Raw genomic sequence first — 17,955 nt, 5'->3', positions numbered from 1 at the left:
CGGACCCGATGCTGTCTCTGCTACAGCACGTTAGCGAGTCACTGTCCAGCTCTCCGACAGTCCATAGCGGCCGCCTCCTTGGCGAAGCCAAGCAGTCCGGGCTAGCCTTTAGCCTCGGCGATCGTAGCTGGAAACACAGCACGGTGGTGCGACCATTGAAACAAAAAGTCACTTCACCCACACTCTGTTGTGAACCTCTCACACGGTCAGCTTTCTAGTCACACACTCTTTTGTGCTGGTTAACCTCAGTAAAACTAGCCGAGTCTCTCACTTTGGTTCAGCTAACCTCGTGCATCTCTCCATGCCGTTCTCTCTTCTCCTCCTCCATTGCAGCAGATACACAGGTCCCGTTTTATGCTACCTTCACGGGCCTCCAGAAAATGAGAACTCTGAAAAATATTTTAACTCCTTCAGAGTTACATACCATAAAATAATACTTTTATGATTAACATAACAGTTTGATTGCTCTAATTACCTGTATTTACCTTGTGACATATTACAGGGCAAATTACATTCAGGGTAGAGTTACATCACATAACATCAACTGTGAACACCTTATGTTACCGTGGTGTTTAAGTCCATGGGAATTATGAGTATCCACTCCCAAATTCCCATCCGGGCTACATTAGTATCGGTTCATGGTATCGGTTAACTTTTACGAGTACGAGTACGCACACATTTTACAGTATCGGCCCCGATACCCGATACCAGTATCGGTATCGGTGCATCCCTACTACAGATTATATGTTTACTTTTTCCCCTGGGTAACAGAACACTTTTTAAATTAGATTATATCACATGTGTTAAAACACAACTTACAGATTTACGCAAATATATATTAAAAAATAGCTTTTTAATGCAAAATTTTAAGGTGATGGACAAATGGTAAAACTTAAACTTAAAAAAAATGTAAAAAAAAAAAAGTCCAACATAAATGCTATTATAAGGGTTAAATTTGGCAGCTTAGGGATATAAGAGTGAAAAACAGACATTATTTTTAGGCTTTACGTCAACAGAAGTGAGGTGGTGGGTCAAAAAATGATTCTGCTAAATATTATAATAAAGTTATATAAACTGTAAAATTTTTAACCCCTTTTCTTGCTTACCAAAAATGCAAATAATTAAACAATTCAGTGTGTATGTGTGTGTGTGAGAGAACTAAGCGCCAATAAGTCATAGTCAAAAATCATATGTGATAATAACAACTGTTTAAAGCTGACTCCTAGCTCCGCACTGCCTCTCAATGCTCACTGATGCATGTGAACTAACTTGTCACACACGCTCACATTTCTCGTTCATTGGTTTCCCCCAATGCGCCGATGCGCCGGCGGGGTGCGTAAATCCTTTCCCCCTCTTTGGCACAGCCTCTCCAGTCTGCCAGAGGATAGCAGTCGTGCTCCCAGTGGAAGATGGCGGTGGGGATGCTGTCTGGGGCTGGAGCTGAGTGCTGGATTTGCACAAGAAGCGAACCCGGATGGATACTGAGACAAAAATGAACGCTTTCCCATCACTTCTCATCGAGGATTGGACTCTTTTGGGATTGTTTAGCTAGATTCTTTTGCCCTTTTTTCTGGCAAAAAGCCGGGCTTTCTTGTCGGAGACTCTGCGTTGATAGCTGGGCGAATAGACAGGGTGGGAGTGAAAAGTGGACGAAAATGTCGGATACAAAGGTAAAAGTTGCAGTGAGAGTTCGGCCCATGAACCGCAGGGGTAAGTGTTATAACGACGATTTCTGCTTGCAGACTCCTTTTCTGTCTCCTTGGCTTCGTGCCACATTACCATAAACTTTTGGTTTCTTCGCCATTGCTGCTTTCAGTTTGAGTTGTGAGCCTGAAGTCAGACTTGAGAATAGTTTAACGAAGGCCAAAGTAACTCCGATTTTATTCTTCACACCCCCGCATTCTGCTTCACTTTCCAAACAAACTTTTCTCTGCAGAAATTGAACTGAATACAAAATGTGTCGTGGACATGGAGGACAACCAAACTGTTCTGCACCCACCGCCCTCCAATGCAAAAGGAGAGAACAGGTAAACAAAACTCACATACTGTCAAGAGTTTAAATGAATATTTGTGCACTAAGTTATTTACAGAACTATTGTGCAGTGGCCATCTTTTGCGTTAGGGCGCCTTAAGATTTTGCTGTACTCATGGGTGTTTTGGAAATGTCTGTAACCCACCCTGGTTGTAATATGGTAACAAAAGCATTCAAAATGAGCAAATAACTGTACACACAGTGACCTCCTGCAGCAATGTCTGAAAATACACTAAAGCAAGAGCACTTATACACATGACAAACCTTTATCTTTAATTCCAAGGAGAATTTAGTCAAATAAAATGTGTGCAAATGCAACGCTGCTGCTGCTGCTGCAGCAGAGGACATGGTGTCTGTCACCCACCTGCTTGCAATATGATATCATGTTATGTAATTCATGTGAACTTTCCAAGAGTAATCATCTCAGCATAATAACACTACCTTGGTATTTTGCATGGCTGATTTGGGGTTTTCAAAGCCACGAGAGGAGGTTGAGCCTCTTTGATATGAAGACATGTACAAGGCTGAGCAGATAAATATCTGGCCTCGGGGTGCCACTGTAAATCTCCGAAGTCAGAGGTAATTTGTCATGTTGCGTTCAAAGACATGTTGGATCACACTGATGGTTTTTAAAGACACAACGGGCTGCAGACTTTATCTAAGAGTAAAGAAAAGCTTCTAAGAAAGCTAAGCATCCTTTAACATTTCACACTCTCCGTGCACTCTGAAGGTCATTAAAACTTTGTGCTGTGTTCCGACATGATTTCATACTGTACTGAGGACCAGTCTGAAGCTACACGGAATATAGGCCAACGATGAGTGTATGCTCGTAAATTTCATGCCTGTTAGCAATAGTCAGAGATGTAATATTTCCTCCCATCATGGCTGGAGGATTTTCTGCTGTTTTTTTGTTTTTTTTGCGCTTGGTTTGCTTTCTCTCTTGTCACACATGGTTAGACAGCTGACCTGATTACCAACAGGCGCAAATAAAGCTAAAAGGATGCTCAGTCTGAACACAATCCAAGGTTCTTTGTTGCCCCCCTCAACCCACACACAGCATATTTATAATTTGTGTAATGTCCTTACTGATTAGTTAAAGTGAACAAACAAGTCTTCGAGCCACAGTGTGACTGCTGAAAATGAAGTCATAGGAGGCAACTGCCTCCAGTCAAGGCTTTTCTCATGGCCTGCACCCAGCCCTGTTAAAGTTTTCAAGTAACTCGCAGTCAGCGTTAAACAGCGTTAAGCTCACTCGCCCAGCAGCTCGGGTACACGCACATTAACCTGTACTTAAGGCAATTATCACAACAGAAATTACCATACAATGGCTGCTTTCCAGACAGTTAAACAAATCCCGCTCACAGCTAACACATGTGGAACGGGAGAGCTGAACAAAAAGCTGCTGTGAGCGAGCGGCCAGAGGAGCGACAGTAACCGAGATGCAGATACGTGCATTATATTCGTCTCCGAGTCTGGATGTTTCCACTCCTCCCAGTTGCCATGTTGATGGGTGAGACACAAACACATTTCACATTTTCATCCAGCGTGAGTTTCCATATCTGATTTAGATGCTGTATCAGTCATACAGAGATTCCTTTCATGGATGCTCAGTTAAATATTTTCAGCTTCCCCTGGATTCACCTTATTAGATCCTGAGAGGGTTTGTTGTCTAGCTGCACATCAGCCACGACCTTCGATGCTCTGACTCGCTTTGGTTTTATTATGTCTCATCGCTATTCTATAGTGCAGTCCAGGCATATAATTACTTGTTAACATTTCAGTACCAGTGCTGTGTGTGTGTTTTGGGTCTCTGTGCTTAGGCTGCCACGGTTTTCCCAAACCATATAATTTTCCCCTTTTGCTGCTTGTGGAGCCACAAAAGAGGATACCCTGATCGCTAAGACTTTGCCTTGTTTTGAAGACACCTGTTCCTGTGTGTTGGGAATGTGTCAGATTGAGTGGGTATTAGCATACCAAATATGGCTGTAGGACCAAGATCCTGGGAACTTTTTCTCTCTCGTGGGAACGATGAGGCACAGCCCTAGAAAGGGATAAGCAGTAACAGATATTTTTAATGTAGACACGTCTTAATTTAATAGGTATTTTGTTTATTTCTTTGGCTGTATATTTTGAAATTCAGGATTTATAAATGGAAAAAGATGAAAACATCTGGATCTCAGTGAGACTCTTTTTGCCTCAGCGGTTTTGCTCAGTGCCTAAAATTTTTAAATATTGCTTCAGTCTGATGAAATACAGAAATGATGTCTTTTTGGGAGGAGGAATCGAGTGAATGAGTTTGTCAGGTTGGACAACACCTCTAAAAACGTGACTCATGTAAAGAATTTAAAGAAAGGATTTCGTTTGAAGCCTCTCCACCACAGAACGTTATGGCTACACTCGTGACTCCCACCCCACTCTCCTGTTTCCCTGAGAAATGAAGAGTAAGCTCAGTGGTTTGCAAATGAAACGTGGGCTATGACTTCAGGGCTAGAGGTTAAATTTCCTAAGGTTCGTCTTTCGTCTGCTTGCTAAGCTGGCACAAATGGCATATTTGAAACAGGAATCTGGGAAAGGTTTAGTTTTCGTGTGACAGTCTGTCACAATCAGGGTGGGGGTGGACAGGCAGAGAAATACCTGAGGCTGCTGTCTGCACAGGGGATGAGTGCCTGAGCAATATGACCAAAAAAACTCCCTTCCAGTCACACAATAGAGCCATATTACATCTATCAAGTCCCAGCATGTCCGTCAACGTGCAACAACTCAATACAAGGTCATGTTGTGTTGGAAAATCTGCTTTATGTAAATCTCTTGCTTGTCTTGTTCAGATGCACAGTTATTGGAAAAGACAAAAAGCTAAGCACAACTAACTTTTTAGACAGACGCAATGGAGTCTGTTTTATGTCACATGGAGGTGCTGCCTTTTGTCTTCTTCCATGAGGTCATTTTTTTTCAGAAGGCATTTGTCTTTGTCCTGTCGAATATGCAACTTTTTGGGGCTTCTCATCCCCCATGTCACTGTAGCTCTGCAGTCCTGCATTTCAAGATGATTAGTGGAAGCATGTCTTTATCTGATAATGTCTGTCCCCAAGCTTGTAATTTCACGTCTAATCTCTTCTTATCTCCGATGGTCACAAGAGCTCAATTGGGTTTATCTGCACTTACTAGTGTTATCTTGCTTACTTGGATATGTAATCTGTGCGGTGTGGAGTGCAGCTTCGGTTAAAACACCCGCTGCTTCTTCTGAAATTTCATGAACAAATACATTCTTTTAAATATGTTCAGAAAGATGAGTAGTTTGGCCCGAATGTCCTCATTTCTCTATTTTTCTTAAATGTTCATTTTTTTGAAATAAGGAACTCAACTTTAAAATGTTGTTCTGAGAAGATTTATGCAACCCTCACTGTCTTTGCAATTAATAATAATTAAAAACAAAATCAACCAGCACCTGTAATACTTCCATATAAATAATTTAACTGGATTAAATGTAATTCTTGTTAATATAATGAAATACTCTGTAATGTGTTTTGCCGCCTGATGGGCCTCAGATTCAACTCTGAATCAGTTTCATTTCCCTGTTATTTAGTTAGCTGCAGTTTACATGTTGAAGCAGCATTGGTGTGAAGGTAGAAGAATAAAAAGCTGAAACAGAATGGGATCAGATCATCTCCATGTTTGCTGCGTCATCTCCGATCAGGAGTGCTGAAAGTGAAAGTCAGTTTCTGATTTCATTGTTGTTTGCCTTATAGACTGTTTCAAGATGCAGTGCTAAAAATCAGAGGGGGAAGTACATTTTTATTTAGATAAAACACAAAACAAAAACCAGTCTATGTAGTAGGTAAGGGATTCCTCTCCATCCTCCCAGCATATCACACCCTGTATTAGAAACTGTACACAGTAATTAACAAAATATAATATATTTAAAAACTACTTTACCTTTATGTATCGTTAGCTAGCTGCTTTTAGCCTTCATGTTAAGCTAGGCTGATATTTTTTTTATTTACCATACAGACGTGAAGTTTAATAGCAGTCTTTTCATCAAAATCTCATCAAACATTTCCAGAATCTCAACTGTCTCCTTTAAATGCAATCATCCTATTTTTACTAATGCTTTTTAGCATCCAAGAACTTTGTTTGCTAACCCTAGCTAAAACAGCTAATAAAGACACTGGGCTTTCTGCACTAATGTGTCGAGTAGACGTGACAGTGCACTGTTTTTTAGAGCCTTGGTCACATTTTCTCTTCGTTGCACATCACCAAGTGTCATCCAGCTTTCCAAAACAAGCCTTTACTAAATGACAATGCTGCTTTGTCCACTGGCCGACCTCAGGAATGCTCTCTTTGTTTTTTCACTGATGCTTCTCATGTGCCAATAATCAACACTAAAATCTTGTTCTCACAGTTAGTTGCACACTATCAGCACAGATTTTCACTTTAAGGCTGCTTTCTTTGCTATTAGGAGAAAGTGCTAGGAGCACGCTGGTATAACAATTACATTCCCTTGAGGACTGTTCCCTGTTTGTTTAGAGGGTGGGACATTGTTTACATCTTGATCCGGAATTGAGAAAAGATGGTGCCTTCCCTCTTTGTCAGGCCTGTGCCTCATTAATCTCACATGTGGCCTCTAATTCTACAGGCAGTATTTGTGAAAATTCACTCTCAAACACTTTTTCTTCTATAATTATTCTGGTTTTTGTTCCTGGCATGATTCTCTGAGATGAGGCCTTTTTGAAGTTTTTGAGTCCGCTTGTTATATTCTGTTTGCTTTCATAATGAGGTAGTTTTTTATTGTGGACTCGCTTTTGGTCTCGTTCTGTGGAAGTGGAGCCATTCAAGCCCATAACTCTGTTAAAATTACATTTCTGCCTGCAATTAATGACATTAATGATGTGATTTGTACTTCATAAACATTCTCACTCTGGCTTTTGTTATAATCCTCGGCTGCCATATGCCAGATCTATTCAGCTAAGTGACGTCCAGCAGGCAGATGGGGTTCACGAGAGGTGTGTCCCGGTAGTAAATGTGTCACTTCATTTGCTCTTCATTTGCTCAGTACTGTACCGAACAAATTGATGCATTGCACTTCTTTTCTGGCTTGTTTGGAACTTACTGGACTTAAGAGTAGATGTGGTCTGTGTTTTAGCATACACACACGTAGCCTGACCCGCCTCGTCACATTGTTGTCAGAAATGCCAGAGAGGATCAAATTAGACACTGCCTGCATCATATGTTGCTGTTAACATTTGTTATGGAAACCTCGAGGTACCACACAGCAGTTGGTATGAGCATCACGTGTGCTGCTGGTGACAGTGCTCTTCATTAAGGGTTGTTTTTGGAGATCGTAAATTCGCCTTTCATACTCCAACTTTGACTCATGAGGCTGACTCGCCCTCCATGTTTACCACCGTCACTTAGCAACGGCAGTTTCAAGATACAGAAAAAGTCCTGAAGTTATGTTGATGACTTCATGAGTGATATGATATTCTCCAGCCGCTCATTCCAAATATTTTCAGACTAATTTTAGCTTTTAGAACAATGATGGAAGGACTCCTTTGTTTTAGGCTTTTTAAAAAATGATCATTTTGCCATGACCAGTAGTGGACGCTAATTTAGTGCAATCAGTATTTTAATTTTTCACTACATGTCAATATCACTGCATTAGAAAGCAGTGTGCAGGTGTTACTGATCAATTTGCAGTTTACATTACCAGAATTGTTGCCACTTTTTTGGCCTTAGAGCTCTAATGGCGTAATTTAAATGTGCATACTTAAGTAACACTGAGTATTTCACAAAAAAGCCTCATGTAATCAGCCAATCAGACAGCAGAAACTCGGTGCATTTAGGGTCATACGGTCAAGACGACATGCTGAAGTTCAAACTGGGCATCAAAATGGTGAAGGATGGGAACTTAGTGACATTGAATATGGCATCGCTGCCAGTGCTAGACAGACTGGTCTGAGTATTTCAGAAACTGTTGCCCTAGTGGGATTTTCCCACACAACCATCTCTAGGGTTTAGAGAGTGGTCCAAAAGAAAGGAAGCTCTCTGAGTGAAAATGCCTTGTTAATGCCAGATTAGTTTCTTGAACATGACAATTCACTCTATTCAAGTTGTTTCCACAGTCACCAGATCTCAGTCCAATACAGCACCTTTGTGATCTGGTGGAACCAAGATTTGCATTGTGAATGTGCAGCTGACAAATCTGTGAGATGCTGTCATGTCAATATGGACCAAAATCTCTGAGGAATGTTTCCAGCAGAATTAATGCAGCTCTGAAGGCAAAAGGGGGGATCCAGTTTTTCAGTCTATACCTAATAATCTTTATGCTGTGGGGACCAGTGCACTACAGTGTCAAACTGTAATAGTCGCTTCACCTCAGCTGCTAAAACAGCAAAAAGCTGCTTTCACATACATGACAAATTATTAATGTGCACATAGCTGATAATTCTATGCTTTTCTTAGGAAGGTTTTTAAATGCAAGGCTTTCATTTGCAGTAGAGAATTTGAGTTGCGGTCCTGGTAAAGGATCCAACACTGACCAAGATGTTGCATATTTAGCTGACAAAGTCTGAGCTTGTATGATATGAATTAGCTGTCTCAGTAGCTTAAATCTGTTTTTCTCATTAATAAATGATCTTCCTTCAGTGCTGCCTTGGAAATGTTTTCGTCCAGCATGTAAAGCTCTTAACAGTTATTCGTCATGTTTAATTTTGGATTGTACTCATTTTTCTTGACAGCGTGGTCAGTTATGCATAAAGGCTGGGTGCTACATGGGACCCCCCTCCCCATCCCCCATCCCCAGCACCCCTCTACTGTAACTCTGCTTGGTGTCTATGCAGCAAGATGACCTCTGCTTTGAGCGGGGACAGGCGTGTCCGGTTCTAAACTTACTGGCAGGCAATTTGAAATGTTAACCTAACACTTAAACACACACATACACACACAGTCTGAAAATTGTGTTTGGCTCTAGAGCTTGCTGAAATCTAATTGTCTTGAAGCATGTCAGAAGCTTACCGGGGAAAAGGTCATATGTGTGGTTAAATTGAGGTTAAAAGGTTGCATGTATGTGTGTGTGTTATGGGGGAGTTATGTTTCAACCATAGATCAAGAGGAGGAATTCGAATATGCGTGTGGGAGCGGCAGCAAAATATGTTATGTGTATGCGAGAGTATGTGCAGAGGGGATGAATGCTGTGCAGTCTTAATGGGGGGGACCTCTTCCATGTGATGTCCATACTCCATTTGTAGAGCAGGATTATGTCATCATAAAGTCTTTGAAAGGCTGCTGAGGAATCTCAGTAAATAATGGCAAGTAGTATATATGCTATTAGATACTATTTTATTAAATGATACCATAAAACCTCATTATTATGTCTAATAATTGTGTGAGCTTGTGGGCATAGAATGTAATGCAGTGTAATTTTTTTAAGAGTAGATCTCAGCTTCAGTGGGTGGATAATACAGTACATTAATCTGATGTGTTGTCTGCTGGTTTAGAAGAGTGCATTTTTCAGTGGCACGATAACCCAGTGGCCTTAATCTTGCTCCATAACCACAGGGGGGGGGGGGAATCCCAGTGCTGATTTTCCACTTTTTATACCTTCGTTTTGGCCACACCCATGGATTTAAGCTGAAAGGGCCACAAAGATCTGTCAGACCCTTTCCACCAGACTATCTTTGAAACTGGTCACGGTCTGGTACTGAAGTGATATTTCTTAAGAAACAAGGATATTTTCTCCTCTAATCTATCACACACCGCGTGCAGGAGGAGAGTCATAGCAGTGTGAGAGGCCAGTTTCCTCCCTTTGGCCAAGTTAGTCATACATGGGTGCTTTGGCGTCAGGTAGCTGGAGTTGCAGGAACCTAAGCATTCCCCTAAAAGGAAGCACAGAGACACACTTTGCCCATCCTGACAGGATTTTTAAGCCCCTCATGCATGTGCTGTGGTACATGAGGATGTCAGCTTTGCAGTATGTCGGATTGAGCACGCTGCTCACAACAACGGCTGGTCAAGCCTTTGAATTGTTTGGCCTCCAATACACAACACGTCACATTGTCACTCATTTTGTGAGTTGCTCGGCTCATCAGAGAGTGACCTAAGCAGCAAAAGCATGCACACACTAATAATTTCATCTACATACCTCATGTTTGCATTAAGGTTAATAGAGTTCTTTATGATTCATTTTCTCTCTCTCTCTTGCCAAGCCTGTGTGTGAAGGGTGCGGTCGGCCTGCGCAGCACCACCATGCAGCACGCATGCAGGGAGAGACCCTGCTCTTAATGGTGGAGAGGACTTAATATTCAAAAGTGTGGTTACACATCACCAGAGTTACTGCTTGTTGCCACAAGTGCAAAAAAGTCTTTTTGCTTTGATTGCAGATATTGTGTGCACACTGCCATGGGTGTGTCTGGATGATGCAAAAGTGGACTATATCTGAAAGACAGAACGGACTAAGTCAAACTGACGAAGGCAGAAATGTTATATTTGCCATGTCTGAAAAGGGCTTTAGATTTCATTCATGCCCTGCTGAGGCTGCAGTGGCTTAGTGCATCTGCCTCTGAGGGGATAATAAGCTGATACCACCTGGCACTTCTGTGTCATACATGCGTGTCGCACATTTGTACTGTCCAACCACAGCATAGTCTTTAATAAGCCCTCAAGACATAACTTGACATCCATGCTGATTATTTAGCAAACGGCCTGTGGGCTTCATGCTTGAAGCGTACCATTTTTGACCGCACTGTCACTGGTAACAATTCTCAAACAGGAATGATGTGAATAGAGATGCGTTAGGCCACATTAAACAAGTGATTTTTGGACACCAAGCTTTTTATTTGTTTTATATTTTTGGATCTTATATGGACCAAATGATTCACTGTTGTAATATAAACTACTACATTTGACAACTATAGCCTGAAAAAAATTTTTTTTTTCTGTGTAAGAAGCATCATTAGAAGTATTTACACATCCAAATGTGACTTCATATGTTGTGAGATCAATGTCAGGGGAGACAGCTTTCAGTTAGAGAGTATGTCCAAAGCAAAGGGGGAGAACTGGAGGATAGTGTGTTTTAACTTACTGAGAGGGAGGTCTTGGCTGTGATAGGGCAGGGTAGGAGGTTAGGGACTCTTTTTGAATAGGAGGCTAAAAGGAAGTCAGCTGTTTGGAATTAAATGAATGTCTTGTGAGATTTTGACAAGGAAGTAGGAATTCTATGAAATCCTAAATATAGCCAGTTAGGAACAGTTCCTCTTATTGTCTTGTTCAGCATTCCCAGCATACCGTAACTGGATACATTAACTGTACATACAGTAGATGACACAGTGAGCATGAGCCGCCAAACCACTGCAGCAGCCCCTGTTACTGCTGCTTAGTTTATGCTGCAGATGTAGAGATTCTGCTGTGGAGTGCACTCATTCAAAAACAGCGAGTCTTTCATCTTTTCATCATCAAGTGTGTCTCTGGCTCTCTCTTTCCACTCCTCCTCAATTTTCTCCTTTTGTTCTTCATCAGTACTCCATCTTTATATCTCTGCCATGTTTTTTAATTTAAATTTTGCCTTTCGGTTTAGCATGCATTAAGACCTTATCTGTAGTCCCTCTAGTCTGCATATCTTCCTGGGCGCCCACTCTTTGCGCTGCAGTATGGAGTGACAGGCCGGTGGAGGGGAACTGCCTGCTGCAGTCTCTGTGTGCTCTGATTAAGACCAAGTCTCAGTTGTTGTAAGTGGCCCAGATTTAGATACAGGGTATGAACCCAGATGAGGCCCTCTTGCTTTTTGTTCTTCAACCACACTCTTCTGTCGTAAGAGCTAAAACACAGTTAATACTTTATCTATTCACCTTGCTTTTTTTATTATTCTCAAACTTAGACTCGATAGATTTGAAATTAGAAAACAGAGGCTATTTTTAAATGGATGCTGAGCTCTCTGTGGCCCTGCCGTTGTTGGTGACTCAGCTCAGTTTGTGTGAGAAACATTGGTGCAGTGTTTCAGTCTTCCCAAAGCTTCTGCTCTGTATTGGTTACTGTGTGAAGGTGATGCCCACCTTTGTCTCTGTGCCAGAAGACTTCTGCAGGAGGAATCTGCTGAATCTTGAACTGGGTTGTGGAGCATGCATGTCTTAATTAACCACACACCGTAGAGGCTGTAACTTACTGTAAGATGAGGACTTTAGAGAATTAAGAGAATAATCCTGCATATGTTAGAACCATATATGCTACGCTTTTGTCCTTAGTTCCGGGAGCTTGTAATGCACTGTGCAGCTTCCCCAAGCTGGCCTCTGTGTTAAGTCCACAGGCATAAGAGCTATTTATTCAGCAGAGTCAGTGGGACATTGAATCCTAAATCTCTTCCCTTCCTCACACTCCACTGGCTCAATTATGAATCCAATCACAGCACCAGCTCCCACCAGGAAAAGCAACAATGTGGAAGTGAATGAGTGAGTGAGAAAATGACAGAAGGAGTGAAAGAAGTCAGAGAAGGAATTTCAAAGAAAGAACTGAGGTTACAAGTTTTTTTTTCAGAGCACTGTGGATATCAAGGATTTTCTGAGTGTTAACTTGTTCTGACTGTGAAATTGTTTGCTAACTATGTTCATTTCTCTGTGTTTTTCTCTGTTTTTGGTTCACCTGCTGGGTTCCTACTATTTCCCCTCAATCTCACCAGGAAACAACCTAAGGTATGTATGTTTTATCTGTTTCTTCTACAAAAAAACCTGCTGACATCAACAGAGCTGAATGCCATTTATAGTGACTTCTCAGATCGTTCTGCGGGACAAGCAGCGCTATTCCCCCGAGGAGCTGAGAGACATCCTGCACAGTTCAGTCCACTGCTGTTTCTAGGGACATGACTGAGGGTGTTTTAGTAGTTTGGTTGGTCAGCGGGAGCCGGATAGATGTCCGTGTGAATGTGTCAGCGCTCTAAGATCTCGTGAACACCCACAAAGGCGCTACAATGAGAGAGGGATGAGCGCGGACACTGGGGCAGTGTGTGCGCACATTCAAAGCTGCATTGTTGGAGTGCACCCCCACTTCCCCCCTTGACAACACGCTGGTGACTAGCTCAGAGATGTTTCACACACCAGGGACGGGCTTTGTGCTCAGTACAGTCGGCCCCTGGCTGGACCAAGGGGAGCACTAGTCCGGGCCACGGGTGTGCATGGTCTCTGGGGCCTGTGAACCCGAGCTACCCTATAATACCTTTCAGCTAGACAAGCACGTGGTTGTCTGCTGAGCTATAGTGCCACTCAAATTCTCCCTGCCGTCTACTGGGGAAACAGACGCTGCAGTCCAATCGCATTCGGACAGTTTTCATTCTAGAAATGACAAAAAGGGCTTTGTGCGCCTCAGCTGCATCATTATTTGCACTGCTGATTAATAGTAATTGTCCAATCTAGAACAATTTGTGGTGCAGTCACACCCTCAGGCCCGACAGAGACAGACCAAAGGAGGCTGAAGGCCTAGTTACCAAACCAGCCTTAATTGAGAATGATGGCACTTTTGTTCCTTTGAATGGCACCCACTCACTTGTCTGAAGTCACAAGAGGAGGTCTTGCTTTCAAAGCATTCAGTGATCTCAGTGCTTCCCATGCTGACTGTGCAACCACTGCTTCCCTGGCCAGTGGCCCTTATTATGATTAAAGGTCAATTATTATGGGGTATTTGTGTAGAGAAAAGTGTTTTGGCAGAGCACTAAAGCCAGGAATTGTACCATGTGCAGCAGTGCTGTACTTGCACTGCAACAGTGACAGGACAGCAGCTACTCTTCTAACATCAGAAAAACACAAGCAAACAAAATATATGTGCACTTTTGGGTCCTGACCAAGATAGGCTGCAATAATACAGATGTGGAAAAAACATATGAACGATAATCCGAAAAAAATCTGCAATGCATTTTTAAAATCCTGAATATAATGATTATAATTTTAAGCTTTTTATCCTAAATACAAGCTAGATGACTGCTTAAGCAACCAAAAATCTGTCTAAAAACTTCAAAAATCAGATCAAGACTGAAATGTTAATCTGATTTTAAAGGTTTAAGGCAAATGGAGGGAGAAGCATACATAAAGCTCCCATTACCGAGTTCAGGCCACACTTTTTGTCCTAGTGCTTTGAATTCTTGAATCAACACAAATGACCTCTTTTCCATCGATGGAGATAATGTTATGATATTATTTAGCATTACATTATCCCAAATATCAGGGTAATTTCCTTTGGCAATACAATATCTGTGGGCTGCATCTCCCAAACATCAGTGAAGTTCCTGCAGTAGCCCCTCCTATATCCGCTGATTTCAGTGTTTCCAACTTTTGGGTCCAGCGAGTACATGGTGCCATGACGACTGCGGTCTTTTTTTTTCTTTTGGTTGTTTTTTGTTGGAAATGTGTGGAAATGGTTGTGGATTGAGCGCTGGCACAGGTGACGGATTTCTAGAAAATGGGTAAATGAGGTGTTGCGACAGCAAACAAAAATATGTAGTGGGTGACTTGCATTGCAGCTGCTTAAAGGATACCTTTAAGAACGTTACAGCAGATAAATATGGAGTCAAGTGCATAAACAGATACATTGTAAGAGGAGCTGTTCTGTCTGTGAGGGGCTGTTGACTAATGCTCTTTCCCCAGAAAGAGTATCCTCTCTGTGTGTTATGTATCCAGAGCGCTTGCAGGTGCCTGGGTGATAGAAGGGCATGCTGCTGCAGAAGTCTGTGTTGTGGGACTTAGAGGGCTAAGAGCCAGCCCGCACCAAGTGGAACAGCTATGCCCCTGTCTCCTTGGAGATGAGGGTCACTGGGTGCTGGAATTTCTTCTGGGGAGCGCTGACCCTGATTTATGAATTCATTTAACTCCAGCCACTATGACAAAACAGCTGAGAGTGAATTTGTGCAGACAGACACGATGCGGTCTTAACTAACATTACCTTGAACAATGCTCAGTTAGGATTCATCTTACTCACTCAGACAAGCTCAGTCCTGCTGATTTACATGGTACTGCACATCAATCCTGTGAACCTCAGAAGACGACCACCACTAAGAGAGACTGGCTTATGTTGTACTATACATGCTTGGGCAAGTGTGTGTTTACACTCCCTGTGCTGTCGCCTCTGCAGGTGTTCGCATTTGACCACTGTTTCTGGTCCATGGATGAGTCCAACGTTCCCAAATATGCCGGTGAGTCACAAATGTGAAGGCTAGAAAAAAAAAACAATTCTTTACTCAACCAGAGAGCTCAAATTATGTGCCATGCAAAGACCTGCTGCAGAGCTTTGTGTTACCATTGCAAGGGCTAAGAAGCTCGCTGCCTGATGGCAGGCTGTTTTTGCATCATGCAAAACAGAGTATAGTACGGGTGTATATGAAAATTTGCATTTTGAGTGAATGAATTAAAATGAACAAGGCAGTTGTGTTTGTATTGTCTGGACTCACACGTCTGTGGCATCACAGTTGTTCACACACATTTATCATTGTGTTTATGTATTTATCCACCACTGCTACACTCCCGTGCACCCACTAACCCGGTAAATTCGCTTTCTTCTTTCTCCTCAGCTGCAGTTTTTGTAACATCTTCATAAAAGAGGTTATTACTGCCAGTGTGAGGCGGATTTACATAATAATTGAGGATACTTTGTGTTTGTCAAATAACTCTTGTTTAGCCGATGGAAATGTTAAGCTTACATCTTCTTTGTGCTGAACCGACAAGGCAATCTGTTCAGTTAAGGGCTGCCTCGAGGGCCCGAGCCAAGGCTTTATTTAGCTCATTAAACAGCTGGGCCATTGAGCAGGGGCATGACAGTGAGCAGCACAAGAGTTTTCTCTACACAGCTCTGCATTTTCCACATGACCAGACAGGAATCTGCCACCTTTCATGAATCTTATTCACTGTTTCGTGGCCCTTTGTGGCCCTTGTCACCCCATTTATACAGTTTTTTTTTTTAGTACTAAGACAGCCAAACAGTATGTGTGATCATAGTGCTTATACAGTATAACTGTGTATTAACTCAGAGGCTGGATCCTTAAAAGGACGTGGCCTCTGACCGTGTGTGACACAATTATTCCTCTGTTTACCATAATCTCCATGGTGACCGTGTCTTTCTCTGAAAGGTCAAGAGGTGGTGTTCAAGTGCCTTGGAGAGGGGATACTTGAAAATGCATTCCAGGGATATAATGCCTGCATATTTGCTTACGGACAAACAGGTAACTGAATGACTTCATTTCCTCCCTCGCCCTAAAATCACATTAGCTATTTTATCCTGCTTCCTGTCTTAGAGGGACACACCTGCACACTCATCAGTTGGAAGAAAGAAAGAAAACAAATCCGATATAATCATCTGGTTGAAGCAACATCCTGCAAGCAGCACATGAGTGATGACGGCACTTCTGGACAGTCTTAGTTTAACTTAGATCACAAATTGTAAATAATGATGTGAAGTGATTTGAAATGAATCAAGAAGTTTCACTTTTAACGGGCTCCCATCACCTTTAATTTTTAGTGCTAATAAGCAAATGTTAGCATGCTAACATGCTAAAGGAAAACCATTGTACACCAGGATATGCAAATGTGCAAGCACAAATGTAGCCTGACACAGCTGCTGGCACAGCTGGAGACGCATTGTCTACATGTTCATTTTTTGCAACACGATGATGATGGCGATTATTCTCCAGATTTAAATACTAAATACTTCCTTAAAGCAGACTATTTGTGGCCATAGCAGAGACTACGCTTAACTAATTCGCTTTCTGAAGTTGGCAACTCATGTGTGACTCTGTCGTGCATCCAGGCTCAGGCAAGTCCTTTTCCATGATGGGCAATGGAGAGCAGCCAGGCTTAATTCCTCGACTCTGCTGCTCGTTGTTCGAGAGGGTCCACAGGGAGACAAACGAAGGCCATTCTTTTAAGGTGGAAGTTTCCTACATGGAGATCTACAATGAGAAGGTCCGTGACCTTCTGGATCCCAAAGGGTGAGTTTGATGTTTGGTTTTAAAAATACACGTTCCAGCTCACCGAAGCAGCTTTCGGACCCGGGGGCGACAAGATGCAGCTGTTTTCACAAACTATGGTGTTGTTTTCTCGTTGTCTTCAGTCTCTCCAGCTCAAGCGGACAGTGATCTGTCCGTTAGCTCGCATTGTCTTCTGGTTTGCGTCGCTTTTTATAGCTCTGTTGTGTCTAGTACCCAGGATGGGGGGATGGCGATAGAATGATGTGAGTAGGAAGCTCAACCCAGTTATTTCCTGCAGAACAGCAGCCAGTGTCGTCCTCTGACAGTGCTGCTTTCTTCGCCTCTGTGGTGCGATGTGGGTTGGCAGACAGACTGCTAAGAAGGGTGAGCTGTGAATGGGGATGTTTCAGGGAGATCTGGTAGTAAAGCCGTGAGCGAGAGAGCGGTCAGAGCTGCTGCGAGCCGAGCGCCAGAAATGGACTACAGTGCAGCGCTCTGTGAGTTGCAGATGTGAAAAGATGCAGCTTCCTGTCACGTATATAGTAACCTCCAGACGCTCTTGATCTTGCATCCCAATTGACTCTGTCAGTTATAGGAATAAAGGTTAGCTGTAGTACTGTATAAAGCAGGGATGGGTTAGACCACTGACAGACAGACAACTTCAAACCAAGTCTGCATTTGGTTGTGTGTCTGAAGAAGAAAGTGAATATTGCAAATACTAATTTGACTAGCCTTAACCCTAAGATATTTTTACACGCATTTTAATGGACAAATGTTATGCAGTAGTGTCTACAGAGGTTGCCTTGCATGTTCTCACTGCTAAACACAGACATGCAGATTGTCATTGTCATTGTGTACTGATTGTCATTGTGTACTGGTCTTTGTATAGAAATATAGCTAAAAAGCCTGAAACACTGGAACCCACTCTGCTCACTGTAAAAAGGAAAACAAGACCTATCCTTGTATCTGTCTCCTGTTTGGATCTTCCATGTGA

At 42.4% G+C, this 17,955-nt stretch overlaps 1 protein-coding gene across 6 annotated transcripts in view; it reads left to right on the top strand.

The window, feature by feature from the left end:
- The first annotated feature begins 1,314 nt into the window (after positions 1-1,314).
- kif13a (kinesin family member 13A) overlaps positions 1,315-17,955 on the top strand; it is a 40,193-nt gene continuing 23,552 nt past the window's right edge. For 2 of the 6 annotated variants that reach the window (XM_039619356.1, XM_031746240.2), the window contains exons 1-6: positions 1,316-1,710; positions 1,937-2,027; positions 12,696-12,708; positions 15,134-15,194; positions 16,125-16,217; positions 16,802-16,982. In XM_039619356.1, the coding sequence (XP_039475290.1) occupies positions 1,656-1,710; positions 1,937-2,027; positions 12,696-12,708; positions 15,134-15,194; positions 16,125-16,217; positions 16,802-16,982 (494 nt within the window). In that variant the 5' untranslated portion in view covers positions 1,316-1,655. Of the gene's footprint in view, positions 1,711-1,936; positions 2,028-12,695; positions 12,709-15,133; positions 15,195-16,124; positions 16,218-16,801; positions 16,983-17,955 lie in introns of all 6 variants that reach the window. The other 4 variants (XM_039619358.1, XM_039619357.1, XM_039619360.1 and 1 more) reach the window with 4 other exon arrangements.

Source organism: Oreochromis aureus, linkage group 11 (genome assembly GCF_013358895.1).
Source record: "Oreochromis aureus strain Israel breed Guangdong linkage group 11, ZZ_aureus, whole genome shotgun sequence".
Lineage (NCBI taxonomy): Eukaryota > Metazoa > Chordata > Actinopteri > Cichliformes > Cichlidae > Oreochromis > Oreochromis aureus.
Note: the sequence above shows the minus strand (reverse complement) of the source record. Positions and strands in the feature narration are given on the sequence as shown.